The sequence below is a fragment of the Telopea speciosissima genome, chromosome 3 (assembly GCF_018873765.1).
Source record: "Telopea speciosissima isolate NSW1024214 ecotype Mountain lineage chromosome 3, Tspe_v1, whole genome shotgun sequence".
In the NCBI taxonomy this organism is placed as follows: Eukaryota; Viridiplantae; Streptophyta; class Magnoliopsida; order Proteales; family Proteaceae; genus Telopea; species Telopea speciosissima.
The window spans coordinates 38,577,685-38,594,402 of NC_057918.1; the positions used below are offsets into that span (position 1 = coordinate 38,577,685).

At 41.6% G+C, this 16,718-nt stretch overlaps 1 protein-coding gene across 1 annotated transcript in view; it reads right to left on the minus strand.

Annotated features, from left to right (window-relative positions):
* Positions 1-760: 760 nt before the first annotated feature.
* LOC122653828 (CASP-like protein 5A1) overlaps positions 761-16,718 on the minus strand; it is a 53,642-nt gene continuing 37,684 nt past the window's right edge. The window contains exon 3 of the mRNA XM_043847778.1: positions 761-1,112. Within this exon, the coding sequence (XP_043703713.1) occupies positions 921-1,112 (192 nt within the window). The 3' untranslated portion in view covers positions 761-920. The remainder of the gene's footprint in view (positions 1,113-16,718) is intronic.

Genomic DNA, 16,718 nt, shown 5'->3' on the forward strand with positions numbered 1-16,718 from the left:
TTGAACCTTCAACAAGTCCCCACTCTTGCCCAGCTTTTATGGTACGCAATCATGCGGAAATAAAACGTGGCAAAACCCGTATGGTTTAAACGTTTATTATTAAATCCCCGGCTGAATGGTTGAGGTGCCAAATGTAGAGGACATGTTTTGCAAATCATCACCTGATCATATGTTAAATTTTACACCAATTTGATTTCTCAACATGATGTTGTTGTGGTTTCGAAATTGTTTCTATGGAACTGTTTGAACAAGGGAAATTGAAAAACAATCGGGACTTACTACCCAAAGAGGGGGGGAGGGGGGAACCCATACATGGTGGTTTATTTGGTTGCGGTAAGCAATTAATTGACATGTAGACAATTTAGGGGAATCTCATTGTATATTGAATTGTTTACTATATCATTTTAGAGGAGTTGATCAAATGCTCATTGAAGGCATGGAGATAAGAAGATTGTAACATATCAGTTACTTGCAATCACTGAGAGGGTGTGGCAAAAGATGCACAGAATGGGCATGCCCCTTTGAAAACATAAAAACAGAAATAAGTGTTGCATTCAAAAAAAAAAAAAAAGTTATTTTGTTTCGTATGGTTTAAGACTAAGCGTTTAGTTGCTTTGAAGAGTTGCAACAACATCTAAACTGATCGACTCCACTTTTATGTCAAAACTTAAAAGCAATCGTTACTTGGAAGGTCTAGGAGTGGGAATGAAGCAATTTTCTTATTTGTAGAACAACCTCTAATAATTCATCGAGGGCTTTCTTGCAGAAATGCAAGATGTATTCCAAATACTTTCTATTATAATCCCCCAATTCACAAAATATACACAGGAAGTGTGATTAAAATCTCAATAAACTTTTAGGGGAGATCACACAAAAAAACACAAACTTTTATGAAAATATTGCCTTCTTCCTATTTAGTTTCACCGGGATGCCAGTGACCAAAAGTTCAAGAGAAAAGATGGAGAGACAGTGAACCAGCTCAGAAAGGCCATTGCTGTTGCTGTCTCAAACCTGGCACAATGGTTCTGTGCGCAATCATTCAAATCATCGCCAATAAGCACTGTGATGCCAGCAGATGCACAGGCAGCAGCAAATATAAGTGTGGCCGTGATCTGATGTGAAAAAAGAAATCCAGTTTTAAGCCAGGAAAGAGAATGCCAAAGAGAATAGCATTAACCACATGCATATACCATAATTTTGACAAGATGTCCATAACCGAAAATAGTTGAAAGCTGGAGAATTAATAACTATTCCTTAGTATGTGTGCTCTTTCAAAATGGACAATCAATGTTGTTATGTATGTATGTCTCGAAATCTTGTACTCGTTTAGAAGAATGACCCACTCCGACATTTTTGGTGGCGACCCGAATGGAACCATTTTCTAAGATCTGTGATAGTAGCGGAGTATTTATATTCTTTAACCGCTTTGTAGTAAAGAGAGTGAGGTTTGGGGTTTTCGATTTAGGGTTTCTAGGAGAGAGCAACAGTGCCATTTTTGGGTGTTCTTGAGAGATCTTCATTGTAACTTTCTCCGATTTACATAGTGAAACATCTTCAGCGTTGCCCATGGACGTAGCACACCATATTGATGTGTGAACCATGTTAAATCTTCGTGTCATCTTGCTCTGTTTTCGTTTATGTACGTATTTTGTTTGGTGTTTGTTTTAACAAATTGGTATCAGAGCTCTTGGTTGCTTCAATCACTGCATCCATGGCTTATACATCAACGAAATACGACATTGACAAGTTCGATGGCAACATTAGCTTCAGCTTACGGCAGGTTCGGATGATGGTTGTTCTTACACAGCAAGGATTGAAGGAAACCTTATTTGGGAAGGCAAAGAAACCTGCTGCAACTATGTCCGATGATGATTGGAACGAGATGGATGATAAAGCCCTTTTGGCTATTCAGTTATGTCTTCTGAATGACGTTTTGCAAGAAGTTCTCTCAAAGAAGACAGCTGCAGAGTTGTGGGTGAAGTTAGAGAACTTGTATCTCACCAAATCTCTCACCAACAGGTTGCAATTGAAGCAACAATTGTATACCCTTCGTATGGGTAAAGTTAATTCTCTTAAATCCAGAGTTCTGATTTTAACTCTATCGTTACTGATTTGAAAGCAGTAGATGTTAAGATTGATGATGAAGATTTAGCCCTGTTATTATTATGTTCTCTACCTCCATCATATAAGCATTTTAGAGACACCATGATTTATGGAAGAGAGACCATCTCTATCGAGGATGTCAAAAAGAATCTGCTAAGCAAGCAAAAAATTGATGATGAAGTGGCATCAAGTAAATCTGAGGGTGTTGGTTTGGTGGTTAGGGGGAGAACTACTGAAAGGGGTTCAAATAGTGACAAGAAGAAGGCTAGGTCGAAATCTAAGCATAAGAATTTGACCTGCAACTACTGCAAGAAGAAGGAGCATGTTAAATCCGAATGCTACAAGCTTTTAAATAAACAAAAAGCAAATGGTTGTGCCCAAAACCAACAGAAGAAAGAAAACTCTACAGAGGCTAGTATTGATGCAAATGAGAGTGGGTTTGAGATGCTTTTGGTGACTGATGACAAAATCAAATCACAAAATGAATAGATTCTTGATTCCGGGTGTTCCCACCATATGCGCCCCAACCGTGAATGGTTCTACTCATATGAATCAGCTCAAGGTGGAGTTGTGATGATAATGGGCAACAATGCTTCTTGTAAAACAGTTGGAAAGGAGAAAATCAGAATCAGGATGCATGATGGCATTTTCAGAATCTTGTCGGATGTCTAGTATGTTCCTGACTTGAAGAGGAATCTCATCAGTTTAGGCACTCTTGATTCAAATGGGTGCAAATATACAGCTAAAGGTGGAGTCATGAAGATCAACTAAGGTGCTCTCTTACTGATGAAAAGAATGAAGGTTGGCAATTTGAATGTGTTGTAGGGTACTACAGTCAATGGGTCTATTGCAGTAGCTTCATCAAAAATGTCTGAATCTAATGTCACTAATTTATGGCACATGAGGTTGGGCCATATGAGTGAAAGAGGGATGGCATCATTAAGTAAAAGGGGTCTATTGTGTGGTCAGAGTACAGGTAAAATGGAGTTCTGTGAGCTTTGTGTGTTTGGGAAGTAGAAGAGGGTCAGCTTCAGTACTGCTATTCACAGGACCAAGGGAACTCTAGACTACATTCATTCAAATCTTTGGGGTCCCTCCAAGGTTCCCTGAAAGGGAACTGGTGCTAGACATTTGCTCACTTTCATTGATGATTTTTCTAGGAAGGTCTGGGTCTATTTTTTGAAGCACAAAAATGAAGTATTTGTCACTTTTAAGTAATGGAAAATTTTGCTTGAGAAGCAGATTGGGAAGCAAATTAAACCAACAACGGCCTAGAACTTTGTGAAGGTAATTTCAATGAGTTCTGTAAAAATGAGAGGATTGCAAGACATCACACAGTTGTGAAGATACTTCAGCAGAATAGAGTGGCAGAATGTATGAACAAAACCTTATCGGAAAATGCAAGGTGTATGTTGTCAAATGCAGGATTGGGCAAGGAGTTCTAGGCAGAAGCAATAAACACAGTAGCTTGGTTGGTGAATAAATCTCCTTGCACAACTATTGAGTGCAACACTCCATAGGAGGTTTGGTCAGGTAAGCCTGTTGACTATTCAAATTTAAAGATTTTTGGATGTCCTACTTATGCACATGTGAATGATGGCAAGTTGGAACCAAGGGCCAAGAAATGTATTTTTCTTGGGTATGGATCTAGAGTGAAGGGATTCAGATTGTGGTGTCCTGATCCAAAGTCTCCTAAATTTCTGATTAGCAGAGATGTTATTTTTGATGAGTCGGCTATGTTGTATCCTAGAAAAGAAACTCATGTTCAGTGTGATGAAAGCCAAAAAAATTCTGGGGAGAAGGTGGAGATTGAAATTGATGGTCCATCTTCAAACAAAACACTATCTACTTCAGTTCAGCTACCTACTTTCACTGAAGAAGATGAAGCTCAAGGGGATCAAGAAGAAGAGCGGTATAGCATTGCCAGGCATAGACCAAGGAGGAATCTTAGACCACCACAAAAATATGGTCATGCTGAAATTGTTGCCTAGGCATTGTCTGTTGCAGATACAATTGAAAATAGTGAGCCTGCAACATATTCAAAAGCTATCTCTTCAGTTGATTCCACAAAATGGTTGATTTCCATGAATGATGTTGAATCTCTTTACAAAAATCAGACTTGGGAGCTTGTCAAGCCGCTAAGAGGGAAGAAATTTGTTGGTTGTAAATGGGTCTTCAAGAAGAAGGAATCTACCTCAAGTGTTGAAGATGGTAGGTACAAGGCAAGATTGGTTGCAAAGGGCTACAGTCAGGTATATGTAGTTGACTTTAATGATGTTTTCTCACCTGTTGTTAAGCATAGCTCTATTCGTGTCTTGCTTGCTTTAGTTGTCATGCTTGATTTGGAGCTAGAACAACTAGATGTGATAACAACATTCTTGCATGGTGAATTGGAAGAACATATTTATATGCGTCAACCTGAGGGTTTTGTTATTGAGGGTAAGGAGGACCATGTATGCCTATTGAAGAAGTCCTTATATGGCTTGAAGCAGTCTCCCAGACAATGGTATAGGAGATTTGATTTAGTTATGGCAGGTTTTGGTTACAATAGGTGCCAGTATGACTGTTGTGTATACTTTAGAAAACTCTCTAATGGATCATTCATATATATTCTTCTTTATGTTGATGATATGTTGATTGCGTCTAAAGACAGGAATGAGATCAATAGGTTGAAGCAACAGTTAAATTCTGAATCTGAGATGAAGGATTTGGGGGGTAGCAAGGAAGATTCTTGGTATGGAGATTACAAAGGATAGAAAAGCAGGGAAACTATGGCTATCTCAACAAAAATACATTGAGAAGGTGTTGGAGCGTTTTGGCATAAAAGATGCCAAACCTATAAGTACTCCTATTGCATCTCATTTTAGACTTTCAACCGCTCTATCACCTCAGACAGATGAAGAGGTGAAGTACTTATTACATGTTCCATACTCTAGTGCAGTTGATTCCATTATGTATGTTATGGTTTGTACTCGTCCTGACATTTCACAAGCAGTTAGTGTGGTGAGTAGATACTTGTCATGTTCAGGTAAAACTCACTAGGAAGTAGTGAAATGGATACTTAGATATTTGAAGGGGACTTCTGGAGTTTGCTTGGAGTTTGGAAGGAATGTTGACAATTTATCTAGTTATGTTGATTTAGATTATGCAGATGATCTTGACAAGAGGAGATCACTCACAAATGTATTTACTCTTGGAGGATGTGCGGTTAGTTAGAAAGCTACTTTATAGGCTACAGTTGCATTATCTTCTACTGAAGCAGAGTATATGGCAATGACTGAGGCAGTTAAAGAAGCTATCTGGCTTAGAGGTTTGTTGGGAGAGCTCAGCATGGATCATGAGGTGACTGTTGTTCACTATGATAGCCAGAGTGCTACTCATTTGACAAGAGATCAGATGTATCATGAGAAGACAAAGCATATTGATGTTCGGTATCATCTTGTTAAAGAGATAGTTGCTCAAGGCAATATCCAATGTTGAAGATTGGTACTGAAAACAATCCAGCTGATATGTTGACAAAGCCTTTATGTGCTACCAAGTTCGAGCATTGCTTGAACTTGATTAGAGTTTGTTGTATTTGAGTTGAGCCCTTGAAAGGGCTATTGGAGAATATGAAGATTTCAGCTGTGTTTGCTTGTTGGAGGAGAATTCAGGCCAAGGTGGAGATTTGTTATTGTTGTAATTTGGGTTTAAGGGAATAAGGGTATTTTGGGTAGTTTCTATATTTTGTATTCATTGTAACCCTATTCCTGATATTATAAATAAAAAGGACTAGTGTCATAATGACACAAGTCCTATTCTCTCCAATCCAACATGGCATCAGAGCAAGAATCGATCTAGGGTACTAGAAAAAAAATTCCCATCGTTTTTTTTTTCTCCCTTTCTCGAATTTTTCACCTACCGCCACTACCCCACTTCCACCTAGGGATCACCGTCTTCTCTCTTCTTCCCTTCTAGCGCCACCACCACCCACCACTTCCGCTTCCTCGGTGGCGATCTTCTAAGCCACTGAGGGCTTTTGTTTGCCCTTGTTTTTGGTTCCCTTCATTAAATTAATGATTTGAAGGGCTTAATCCATATTTTTTGTGGATTTTTTTTTGGGTTTCAGCCATCTTCCTTCCTTCGATCTTTCAGGTTTCTCTTTAAAGATCGAAAATTTTTCTCCCTATCGATTCTTAGTTTCAAGCCTAATTTCGATTTTTTTTTTTGTCTGAAATCACCTTCTGGTTATCATTTTTTTTTCAGGCATTCCCTAGTATCGTTTTCTTCTTGGGTTGCAATATCTCCTGTGCTTCTCAATTTCTCAGGTCTCTCTCTCAAATCGAGTTTTTTTTTCTCTAGCTGTATCGTTTCTCTTTCCACAATAGATTCCTTAGATTTTTTCCAGAACTCCTTTATCCAATCGGAGATGAATGGTTCGGAGGCCTCTAGTGGTTCTTCTGCAGATGATGGCAGGCGTTCATACCCAACCTTCCCTCCATGTGCTATTAAACTTGATGGGGGAAATTATTTGATGTGGTCTAGATCCGTCTTTGTCTTTGTTGATTCTCGTGGGTACTATGGCTATCTTACTGGTGCTAAGCCAAAGCCCACGGCTGAAGCCGAACAAGAAAGATGGAGTTCAGCCAATTCTCATGTTATGTCTTTTCTCTTCAGCAGAATGCAACCTCAGATTGCCCGGGGATATATGCTATTGGATACTGCAGCCAAGATTTGGAAGGCTGCTTAGGACACATACTCACAAGTGGGGAACGATGCACAGGTCTATGAGTTACGGAAGAAACTGCATGAGACTAAGCAAGGTACCCTCACATTATCTCAGTATTACTCTAAGTTGCGTTCTCTCTGGCAAGATTTGGATTATTATGATGACTTTCAATGCTCTACGGCTGCGGATGTTACTGCTTTCCGTGTTTACGATTTTCTGGCTGGTCTGAATATGGAATATGATCAGTATTGTTCTCAGATTCTCAGTCGTGATCCATTTCCCACATTGGAACAATCATACTCCTTGATTCAGCTTGAAGATACCTGCAGATCAGCCATGCTTCCCCCTTCTGCGCCACCTGCTCCAGAGTGATCAGCCTTAGCTTCCAAAATCACTTGACCATATTAGGGTGGTACTACTAAGTCTACTGACCGTGCTACTTCTGACAAACAGCCCTTTAAGTGTGATTATTGTGGGAAACTCTGGCATAACAAGGATACCTGTTGGAAGCTTCAGGGCCGTCCAGCTGAGGGCTCTACCAAGGGCCGTGGTAAGAACCGCAAGTCTTCTGCAAATCTTTCAGAGGCTGCTGATGGTGCTGCACCTGCCATGCCTACTCCTACTGCTGCTGGCTGCTCCTCCTATGCCTGATGAAGTCACCATGCTGCCCCGCCAATTGGTCACCAAGTTAGACTCTCCTGCCACAGCCAATCCAGCTGCTGCCTCCTCTTCTACCTCGGTACCATCAGGTTCTTCTGCCATCTCAGGTATAGCTTTCGCTGGTTGTGTATCTGCTGCCCCTCGTCCCTGGATTATTGACTCGGGCGCTTCAGATCACATGATCGGTGATTCTAGTCTTTTTTCTCATTACACTCCTTGTTCTGGTAAAGACAAGGTTCGCATTGCAAATGGGACATTCTCTCCTGTCTTTGGACAAGGTTTGATTGTTTGTACTCCTACTTTAACTTTACGTCATGTTTTGCATGTTCCTGAGTTCTCTACAAACCTTCTTTCCATTCATCGCCTTACTTCTAACTTAAATTGCAAAGTAATATTTTTTTCCCTCTTACTATTTGTTTTAGGATATGGTGACAGGAGAAACAATTGGCTCTAGTAGGGCTCGTGGTGGTCTCTATTTGCTTGATGAGGAAGTTTCACCAACCCATCAAGCCCATCCGACACAATCAACAGCTCCAGTTTCTTCAAATCAGCAGCTCCAGCTTCTTTGGATTCGTCTTCCCTTTTACTTTGGCATAAACGATTGGGTCACCCGCCTGTGGGGACCTTAGTTAGGTCTAATCCCTCTTTATTTTCTGGTTGTAATTCCAAGGATTTGTTTAGTGAGGCATGCATTTTAGCCAAGTAAACTCGGGTTTCATATTCTAATTCCAATAAAAGAAGTACTTTATCATTTATGTCAATCCACACTGATGTATGGGGTCCAGCAGGTGTAATTCTTTATCTGGTTTTAGATGGTTCGTATCTTTTATTGATTGTCATACTCGACTTACCTGGCTCTACTTGATGCGCCACAAGAGTGAAGTGTTCCGCTGTTTTCAGTCCTTTCACAGCATGGTTCGCACACAATTCCAAGCCACTATCCAGGTTCTTCGCAGTGATAATGGTTTGGAATATTTAGATGGCGCGTTTCGTACATATCTTGACACTCATGGTATTTTACACCAAACCAGCTGTGTTGATACACCAGCTCAGAACGGAAGAATCACCATCTCTTTGAAGTTGCTCGCTCCTTGCTTTTTGAGATGAATGTGCCTCTTTCTTATTGGGGTGAGGCAGTCCTTACTGTAGCTTATTTGATCAATCGGATGCCCAATCGTGTTCTAGACTTCGTATCGCCTATCCAGGCTCTCCAGGGCTCTACTAGCTTCATAGTTCCGCCTTAAGTGTTTGGCTGTCTTTGCTTTGCCCAGAACCATCAACACCCTAGGAAGTTAAAACCTCGTGGATTGAAGTGCATCTTCGTGGGATATTCACCAACTCAGAAGGGTTACTACTGCTAATCTGCTATCACCCCCCTACACGGCGGATGTATGTTATCATGGATGTCATTTTTAATGAGGCTGTTCCCTACTTCCCTTCAGCATCTCCTCATGAGGGGACCTTGGTTCTCATTGATAATGTGCCTCATGGTTCGGGTTCAGCCCTTCTTCCCATTTCTCCTATTCAAGGGGGGCACTTGGATGATTCAGCTGCTACTGATACAGTCCAAGATACCTCTCAGCCTGTTATTGTCCCTTATGACATTGTTTATCATCGGCAACCTCGTGAAAAGAAAATAGAGCCTACCACAGCTGCATCAACTCTACCTAGCCAACCGACTCCTGCATCAGATCCGGTTTCAGGTTTAGCTCCATCTGGTAATGACCACCTCTGAATTCATATCATTAGATTCCTCTTTACCTGATCCGTCTCTTGATCTTCCCATTGCCCTCCGTAAAGGGACTAGAACTTGTACGCAACATCCTATCTCTAAGGCTGTTTCGTATTGGTGTCTGTCTCCATATTTTCGTGCCTTTGTATCGTCTTTGTCTTTTGTTTCCATTCCTCAGAATTGGCAGGAGGCTCTTAGAGAACCAAGGTGGAAGGCAGCAATGGTGGAAGAAATGCAGGCTTTGGAGAAGAACAGTACATGGGATTTGGTGGCTCTTCCTCCTAACAAGAGGACTGTGAGCTGTAAGTGGGTATTTGTTGTCAAGCACAACGTTGATGGGTCTGTAGATCACTACAAGGCGAGGCTGGTTACTAAAGGATTTACACAGACATATGGTCTGGATTATCAGGAGACATTTGCACCGGTTGCGAAGATGAACACCATTTGAGTCATCCTCTCATGTGCAGTCAATCTTGGGTGGACCTTGCAACAACTTGATATGAAGAACGCCTTCCTACATGGGAAGCTCGAAGAAGAGGTGTATCTAGATATTCCTCCTGGGTTTGCTAGTCCAGCAACTGATGGCAAGGTATGTAAGCTCAAGCGTGCGTTATACGGGCTGAAACAGTCTCCTCGAGCCTTGTTTGGCTGTTTTCACGGTGCTATTGTCTCGTTTGGTTATTCTCAAAGCAATGCAGATCACACTCTCTTTATCAAGCGCACCGGGACCAAGATAGCAGTCTTAATTGTCTATGTTGACGACATAGTGGTGACTGGGGACGACATTGAAGAAATAACATGCCTCAAGATGTATCTTGGTCGAGAATTTGAAATTAAAGATTTGGGACAGTTGGGCTATTTTCTTGGCATCGAGGTGGCCCAGTCTACAAAGGGTGTGTTTCTCTCTCAATGGAAATGTTAGAATGTTGGAGTGTTAGTATTTATTTTTTACTTATTAGTTCAAGCTAGAGTTTCCTTTTAATATATGTATACTCCAGCTTGCAGGGGAGTGTTGGACTATGTACACCAGAATACCGCCACGGTATTCTGGTCTTTTTAGGGGTTTATTTGTTATGTTATTAGGTATAGACTGCTTCTCTTATAGAGTCGGCTAGTGTAGGGGTATTTCTGTCCCCTTTGTAATTTTCCCTTTATTATAAATAGAGGGCTTTCCTGATCAATCAGATCACTCAAGCATAACAATCAATTCTTCTTCCATCTTCTCTTCTCTCTTTTCTCCTCTCTAAAGTTACTGGTTACAGGTCCTAGGTTTTCTACATGGTATCAGAGCAGGCAAGGGTCACGGTATCGAGTCCCTCTGGGAGTGGGCAAGTGTTGAAATTATTTATCCACTCGTGTCCCACTTTGGATAGTCTGCTATGTTAGAGCTCCTGTATGATATACATATTATTTCCTCCCTTTCCTACAAGGTCAGTCTTTTAGCTTCAAAGTCAGTTGGTTTCCCATGAAGCTTCCAACACTTCTCTTTGGTGTGGTAGGGTTTGTGACAGTGCTCACAAACAACAATCCCTGTAGTAGAATCACCAAGAAAAGCAGTGCCAACAGGTGCAAGAGTTAGCCGGGGCAGCAGCCTTGAGGGCTGATCTGTCAGTAATAGGTGGGTGCAGCATGGCAACCCTACAGTTTTCCTCAGAGGAGACCAAAGCATAGGACTATTCAACACCTGAACCTGAATTTGGTCATACTCCACATTCAAACCAACTAGAAAATCATAAACTCTGATCCTGTCCACATGCTTCTTGTAAGAAGTAATGTCAGCAGCTGTAGTAGGGTGATAATCAGAGAAGTGGTCCAATTGCTGCCAAAGGCTGCGCAAAGTAGCATAGTATTTGGAAACTGACAATTCTCCCTGACTAATGTGAAGGACCTTCTTCCTGAGGACGTACACTTGGGCATCATTGCCAAGCTGCCCATAAGTTTCCTTGCAAGCAGCCCATATTTGAGAGGTTGTATCAAGGAGAAGAAATCTATGCGCAAGATCTGAAGTCATCGAACCAATGAGGTATGACATGAGCACCCCATTATTGGCAAGCCAACTATCTGGAGCATGACCAGTCTCAGTTGGCATAACACTGGTGCCATTAATGTGGCCAGTAAGTCCACGGCCAGCAATGGCAAAGGAAGCAGACCTAGACCAAAGCAGGTAATTGGAACCATCATGTTTGATTGGATTAGGAGGAAAGGTATGAAAATCTGATTTGCCTTGGCCATCACCAATAGAAGTTGCAATCGAGTTAACTGAGTCACCCATGGTCGCAGAGAAGTTGGTGGGACGAGAAACCCAAGAATTCCTTCAAGGTAAGGGCTGAAATTTGGTGGAGCATCCTCTTTCAATGGGAGAATGTATGTCTCCAAAAATCAGCAGTAGCAAACAAGGGAATCCCCTGGATTGACATTGTCAGGGTTTTGAAAAAAACCCCTGTTTTGGCTGAAATCGATGGAGGGGAGAATCCTTCAAAAAAAACACTGTTTGGGGCTGAAACTTTGGTCGAGTGGAGTTCCAAAGGGGCTTGATCAGTCCTTCAAATATCAGCACCAACAGAAACCTGTAACTCCAAGATCGATATATGTCAGGGTTTTGAGAAAACCCTTATTTTGGGAGTAATCAATCCAAGGAAGGTCTTCATAATAGGTGGCTGTAGATAAGAACTTGTTTGAAAAAAACTGTCGTAGGTCTTGATCTTCAATAAGAGGAATTGGTTCCAATAAGTTGAGGGGGAAACAATCCAAGAACTTGAAGCTTCAAATCTCGCAGGGAAGCAGGAGGTTCCTATCGATCAGAATTTTTCTTGCAGTGAATGAGGTTAGAAAGGGTATCAGAGCTGTTGTAACCAGTGATTATTTCAAGGTTCTCCAATTTATGGAGAAACCCTAGTTCACAGAAAGAAAATAACAACTTGGGTTTCCTATTCATTTAATCTTTATCGATTTTTTTAATCTTCCACAGTCGTTGCTTGCTGGAATCGCAAGGTTGAAGAGGACCCTTGGCTGCAACGATTTTCTGCTGTTGTCCTAAGGTTCGAAGGTTTTCTGGCAGCGGTGTCTATTCTACTGTTGAGATTTTGTAATTGATTTCTGGTTCATGCTGGAGATTGGAGTCGACTGCTGCAGAATCGATTTCTGAAGTTATGTCCATCGATAACTTCTGGTGAGAGAAAACTAGCTGGAACCATAATCAAGTTTGGTCCTACCGCCTGGAGAAATTTCAGAGCCTTGACACTAGTTTGATGCTTGTGGTTTGGACTCATTGAGACTTTGATTCAATAGAGCTGGAAAATAGGAACCAATTTACAAATTTTCTGCAATTTTGGAGCCACTTTAGTTGGTGGGTTCGAAGACAAAGGTTTCTCGGTTCGACGAGGTCCCTCTCCTCCTGAGAAGCAAGTGAATTAAGAAGAAGGTGTTCTTCGATTTCTGGTTTGTGAAGATGTTCCTCCTTGATTCGAAGGTTTAGTCAATGGAGTTGCAGGTCTATCGTGAGATTGGGTTTCTATGATTGTGTTGCCATCGTTTTTTCGGCTGATTTTTTGGCTGGAGGTTGGAGGTGGTGCTGCTAGTTCTAGGAGATCATCAACCATGATGAGTTGCCACTGTCATAAGGTTGAAGACAACCTTCGTAAGTTGGTTTCTTAAAACCTTATTTTGTGATTTCCAATAATACCCTTCTCTTTATCTATTATTCTCTTTTATCCATTTTTTACATTCCTTTCCTAGTTTACCCTTTCTACTAGGAAATTAAATTCTTTTCCAAATCTGTCCTTGCACAATACATACTAAATCCCACTTGTGTCCATTCCCCTATTTGACTACCTAGTTTATCCTTGAAAATTCTGGTTTATTACCAGTTTGCCCTTTGGCTTGGATTGTATTTGAAAATGGATTTCAACCCAATTACAGCCATGCGGCCAATGCCATCCTTTTTCCAACTCCGTCTCCTTTCAATATTTCTAATTCCCTTCAAATCCCAAACCTTTGGTATTTACCCATAACACCTTCGGAAATTTATGGTAAATTATAATTTGGCATTCCTTCCTTTTTTATTTACCCATAGCTCTTTTGGAAAATTCTGGAAAATTAAAATTTTGCCATTGTCCATTACATCATCTCCGTCATTTGTCCACGTGTACTACTACACGTGAGGGGGAGATTCTGTACAATTCCATTGCAGACATTGCAGAACTTGCAGGAACATTTGTGCAAAACATTGAAGATCAGCTTTCTCCTCCATTGCCATTGGGTATTTTTAGTTATTGGGTTGAATTTGCTGTAAGGAGGAGATTGAAGTATTGAAGAGTATTGAAGATATTTGGTTGTTGCCTATTTGAGGATCTATAGTTGGGTTGATTCAGTTTTTTTTTCGCTGCTTGATTCAGTTTTTTTCCACTGCTTGCTGCCTTAGTTGTATATCTTCAAGATTTTATGTCACTATGACAATCCAAGATTCATCATTGGACAGCTATGAAGATCATTGAAAGCTTTGTTGATCAAGTCTGTCCAGGTTTTGAAGATCAATTATTTCAAGTTCTTGAAGATTTATTATGTCCAAGATTATTTGGGAGCTTCATTCATCCACCAGTGTGTCAAGTTGGACTTTGTTGCAACTCTATTTCTTCCTATTTTGTTCAAGTTGGGCATTCGTGCTTTATATGCGCCAACTTGAGGGGGAGTGTTAGAATGTTGGAGTGTTAGTATTTATTTTTTACTTATTAGTTCAAGCTAGAGTTTCCTTTTAATATATGTATACTCCAGCTTGCGGGGGAGTGTTGGAATATGTACACCAGAATACCGTGGGGGTATTCTGGTCCTTTTAGGGGTTTATTTGTTATGTTATTAGGTATAGCCTGCTTCTCTTATGGAGTCAGCTAGTGTAGGGGTATTTCTGTCCCCTTTGTAATTTTCCCTTTATTATAAATAGAGGGCTTGCCTGATCGATCAGATCACTCAAGCATAACAATCAATTCTTCTTCCATCTTCTCTTCTCGCTTTTCTCCTCTCTAAAGTTACTGGTTACAGGTCCTAGGTTTTCTACAGGAAATACACCTTAGACATCTTAACTGAGACAGGTATGATGGGATGTAAGCCAGCCGATACTCCTGTAGAACCAAATGCTCGTCTGTCTAGTCAAACAGGTGAGCCAGTAGACAAAGGTCGGTATCAACGTTTGGTGGGCAAGCTGATCTATCTGTCTCATACATGTCCGGACATTACTTTTGATGTTAGTATGGTCAGCCAATTTATGCATGATCCATACACCTCACACTGGGAAGCAGTCATTCGGATACTCAGATACTTGAAGGCAGCACCAGGAAAGGGTATACTTTTCTCTCCACATGATCATCTTCGGATCGAGGCTTTTACTGATTCAGATTGGGCTAGTTATCCTGATGACAGACGGTCCACCTCTAGGTATTGCACTCTAGTTGGAGGTAACATAGTCACTTGGCGTAGCAAAAAACTAGTTGTGGTTGCCCAATCAAGTGCTGAAGCAAAGTTTCGTGCCATGTCTCATGGCATTTGTGAACTGTTGTGGATTAAAGGTCTTTTACAAGACTTGATTGTTCTTGTACAGCTGCCTATGATGCTTTACTGTGACAACAAGTCTGCCATTAACATTGCCCACAACCTCGTCTAGCATGACCGAACGAAGCATGTGGAGATCGACAGACACTTTATTAAGGAAAAATTAGAACGACGACTGATTTGTACTCCCTTTGTCAAATCAGTAGATCAGTTGCCTGATGTGTTTACAAAGGGTTTACCTAGTAAGGTTTTTTGTCCTACTATGTGCAAGTTGGGCATGCATGATATTTATGCACGAACTTAAGGGGGAGTGTTGTAATTTGGGTTTAAGGGAATAGGGGTATTTTGGGTAGTTTCTATATTTTGTATTTATTGTAATCCTATTCCTGATATTATAAAAGAGGACCAATGTCATAATGACACAAGTCCTATTCTCTCCAATCTAATAGTTATGTATGTATATGCCTTGAAATCTTGTACCCGTTTAGAAGAATGACCCGCTCTGACATTTTTGGTAGTGACCCAAATGGAACTTTTTCTAAGATTTGTGATGGTAGCTGAGGGCTTTGGGCCGATCAGTGATCTTGTTGGGGGTGCCGCGGGGGCTTTGCCCCGCGGCATAGTTCGACCCTACTGATCCGATGGAGGAGTATTTTATTCTTTACCCGCTTTGTTGTAAAGAGAGTGAGATATTGTTTTTGTTCGTGTTTTTTTTTTTTTTTTTTTTTTTGGATGAATGAAAATTAAATACGAAGAAATGAGAAGGAATATACAAGCCCAAAGGCCAACAAAACTGAAGCTAGAGCGCAAAATGGAAGAAGGAAGACCCCAGGAGACAACAATGAGCCTGTTCCTTGGGGTATCCTTAACATCAACAAAGGGGAGGGAACTAATTTTAGATGAAACATCAAAGAAGATGGCCTTCCAAATCTTCTCGAAAGAGCGCGAGTTGGACGTCCATCTTCTAAGGTTACGCTCCATCCAAATGTGGGAGATAGTGGCACAAAAGCAAGCTTGATAACCGAGTCACAAATCGAGTTGCCTCCGAAAGTCATATCAATCCAAACCCATTCTCTTGAAAGGGGCAACGGCCTTCTTCGGGCGGGCCAGCAATGGCGAAGAACACGGTTCCAGATGGAGGAGGCAAAGGGGCAAGTGAAGAATAGGTGATCTGCATCTTCGTGCCCATTCCAACAAAGGCAGCAGTTGGGGGAGACTTGCATGTGGCGATGCAAGAGGAATGCTTGGGTTGGGAGGCAGTTTGCTAGGGCGCGCCAAGCGGTAAGGCTCTGTCAAGGGATGTGCCCTTTAAACCAAACAACTTTATGCCAAGGACACGGGGTCCCTCTATGTCTAACCAAGTCCCAAGCGGAGTGGGAACTGAACCTGCCAAAGGGGGAGGGGAGCCATAAGATGGTGTTGCCTCTACCTCGGTGACCAGGGGGATAGGGGGAGGGAGCTCCAAAGATCTGCGATGGGAGGGGGGAAGGGGGGACCAAGTGCCTCTAGTGATAATGGAAGCCACAAGGGTAGATCTGTCCAGCCCGGAAGCATAGATGGCACGGGAGCTTACAATGGAAGCTAGGACACCTGAAGGGTGCCATTTGTCAAGCCAGAGGTAGGTCTACAATCCATCATCGATCCTGCAAGATATAGCGCCCCTGGCTATATCCCTCACTTGGAGGATTCTGCGCCAAACCAAGGAGGAGTCTGACACTGAGCTGACAGTGCAGATAGAGTCTCTGCGGAGAGGCCTAGCATACACCCAGGAAGTCTAGATGCTGGATTTGTTGGTGAGGAGCTTCCATAACAGCTTGATAGAACCAGCAATGTTTACATCTTTTATCCTTCTGAGACCAAGACCTCCATCAGATTTGGGGGTACACATGGAAGACCAGCTCTTAGGGTGGAGGAACCTACCTGAATCCACACCTTTCCATAGGAAAACATACATAAATTCGGCAGCCATGATGG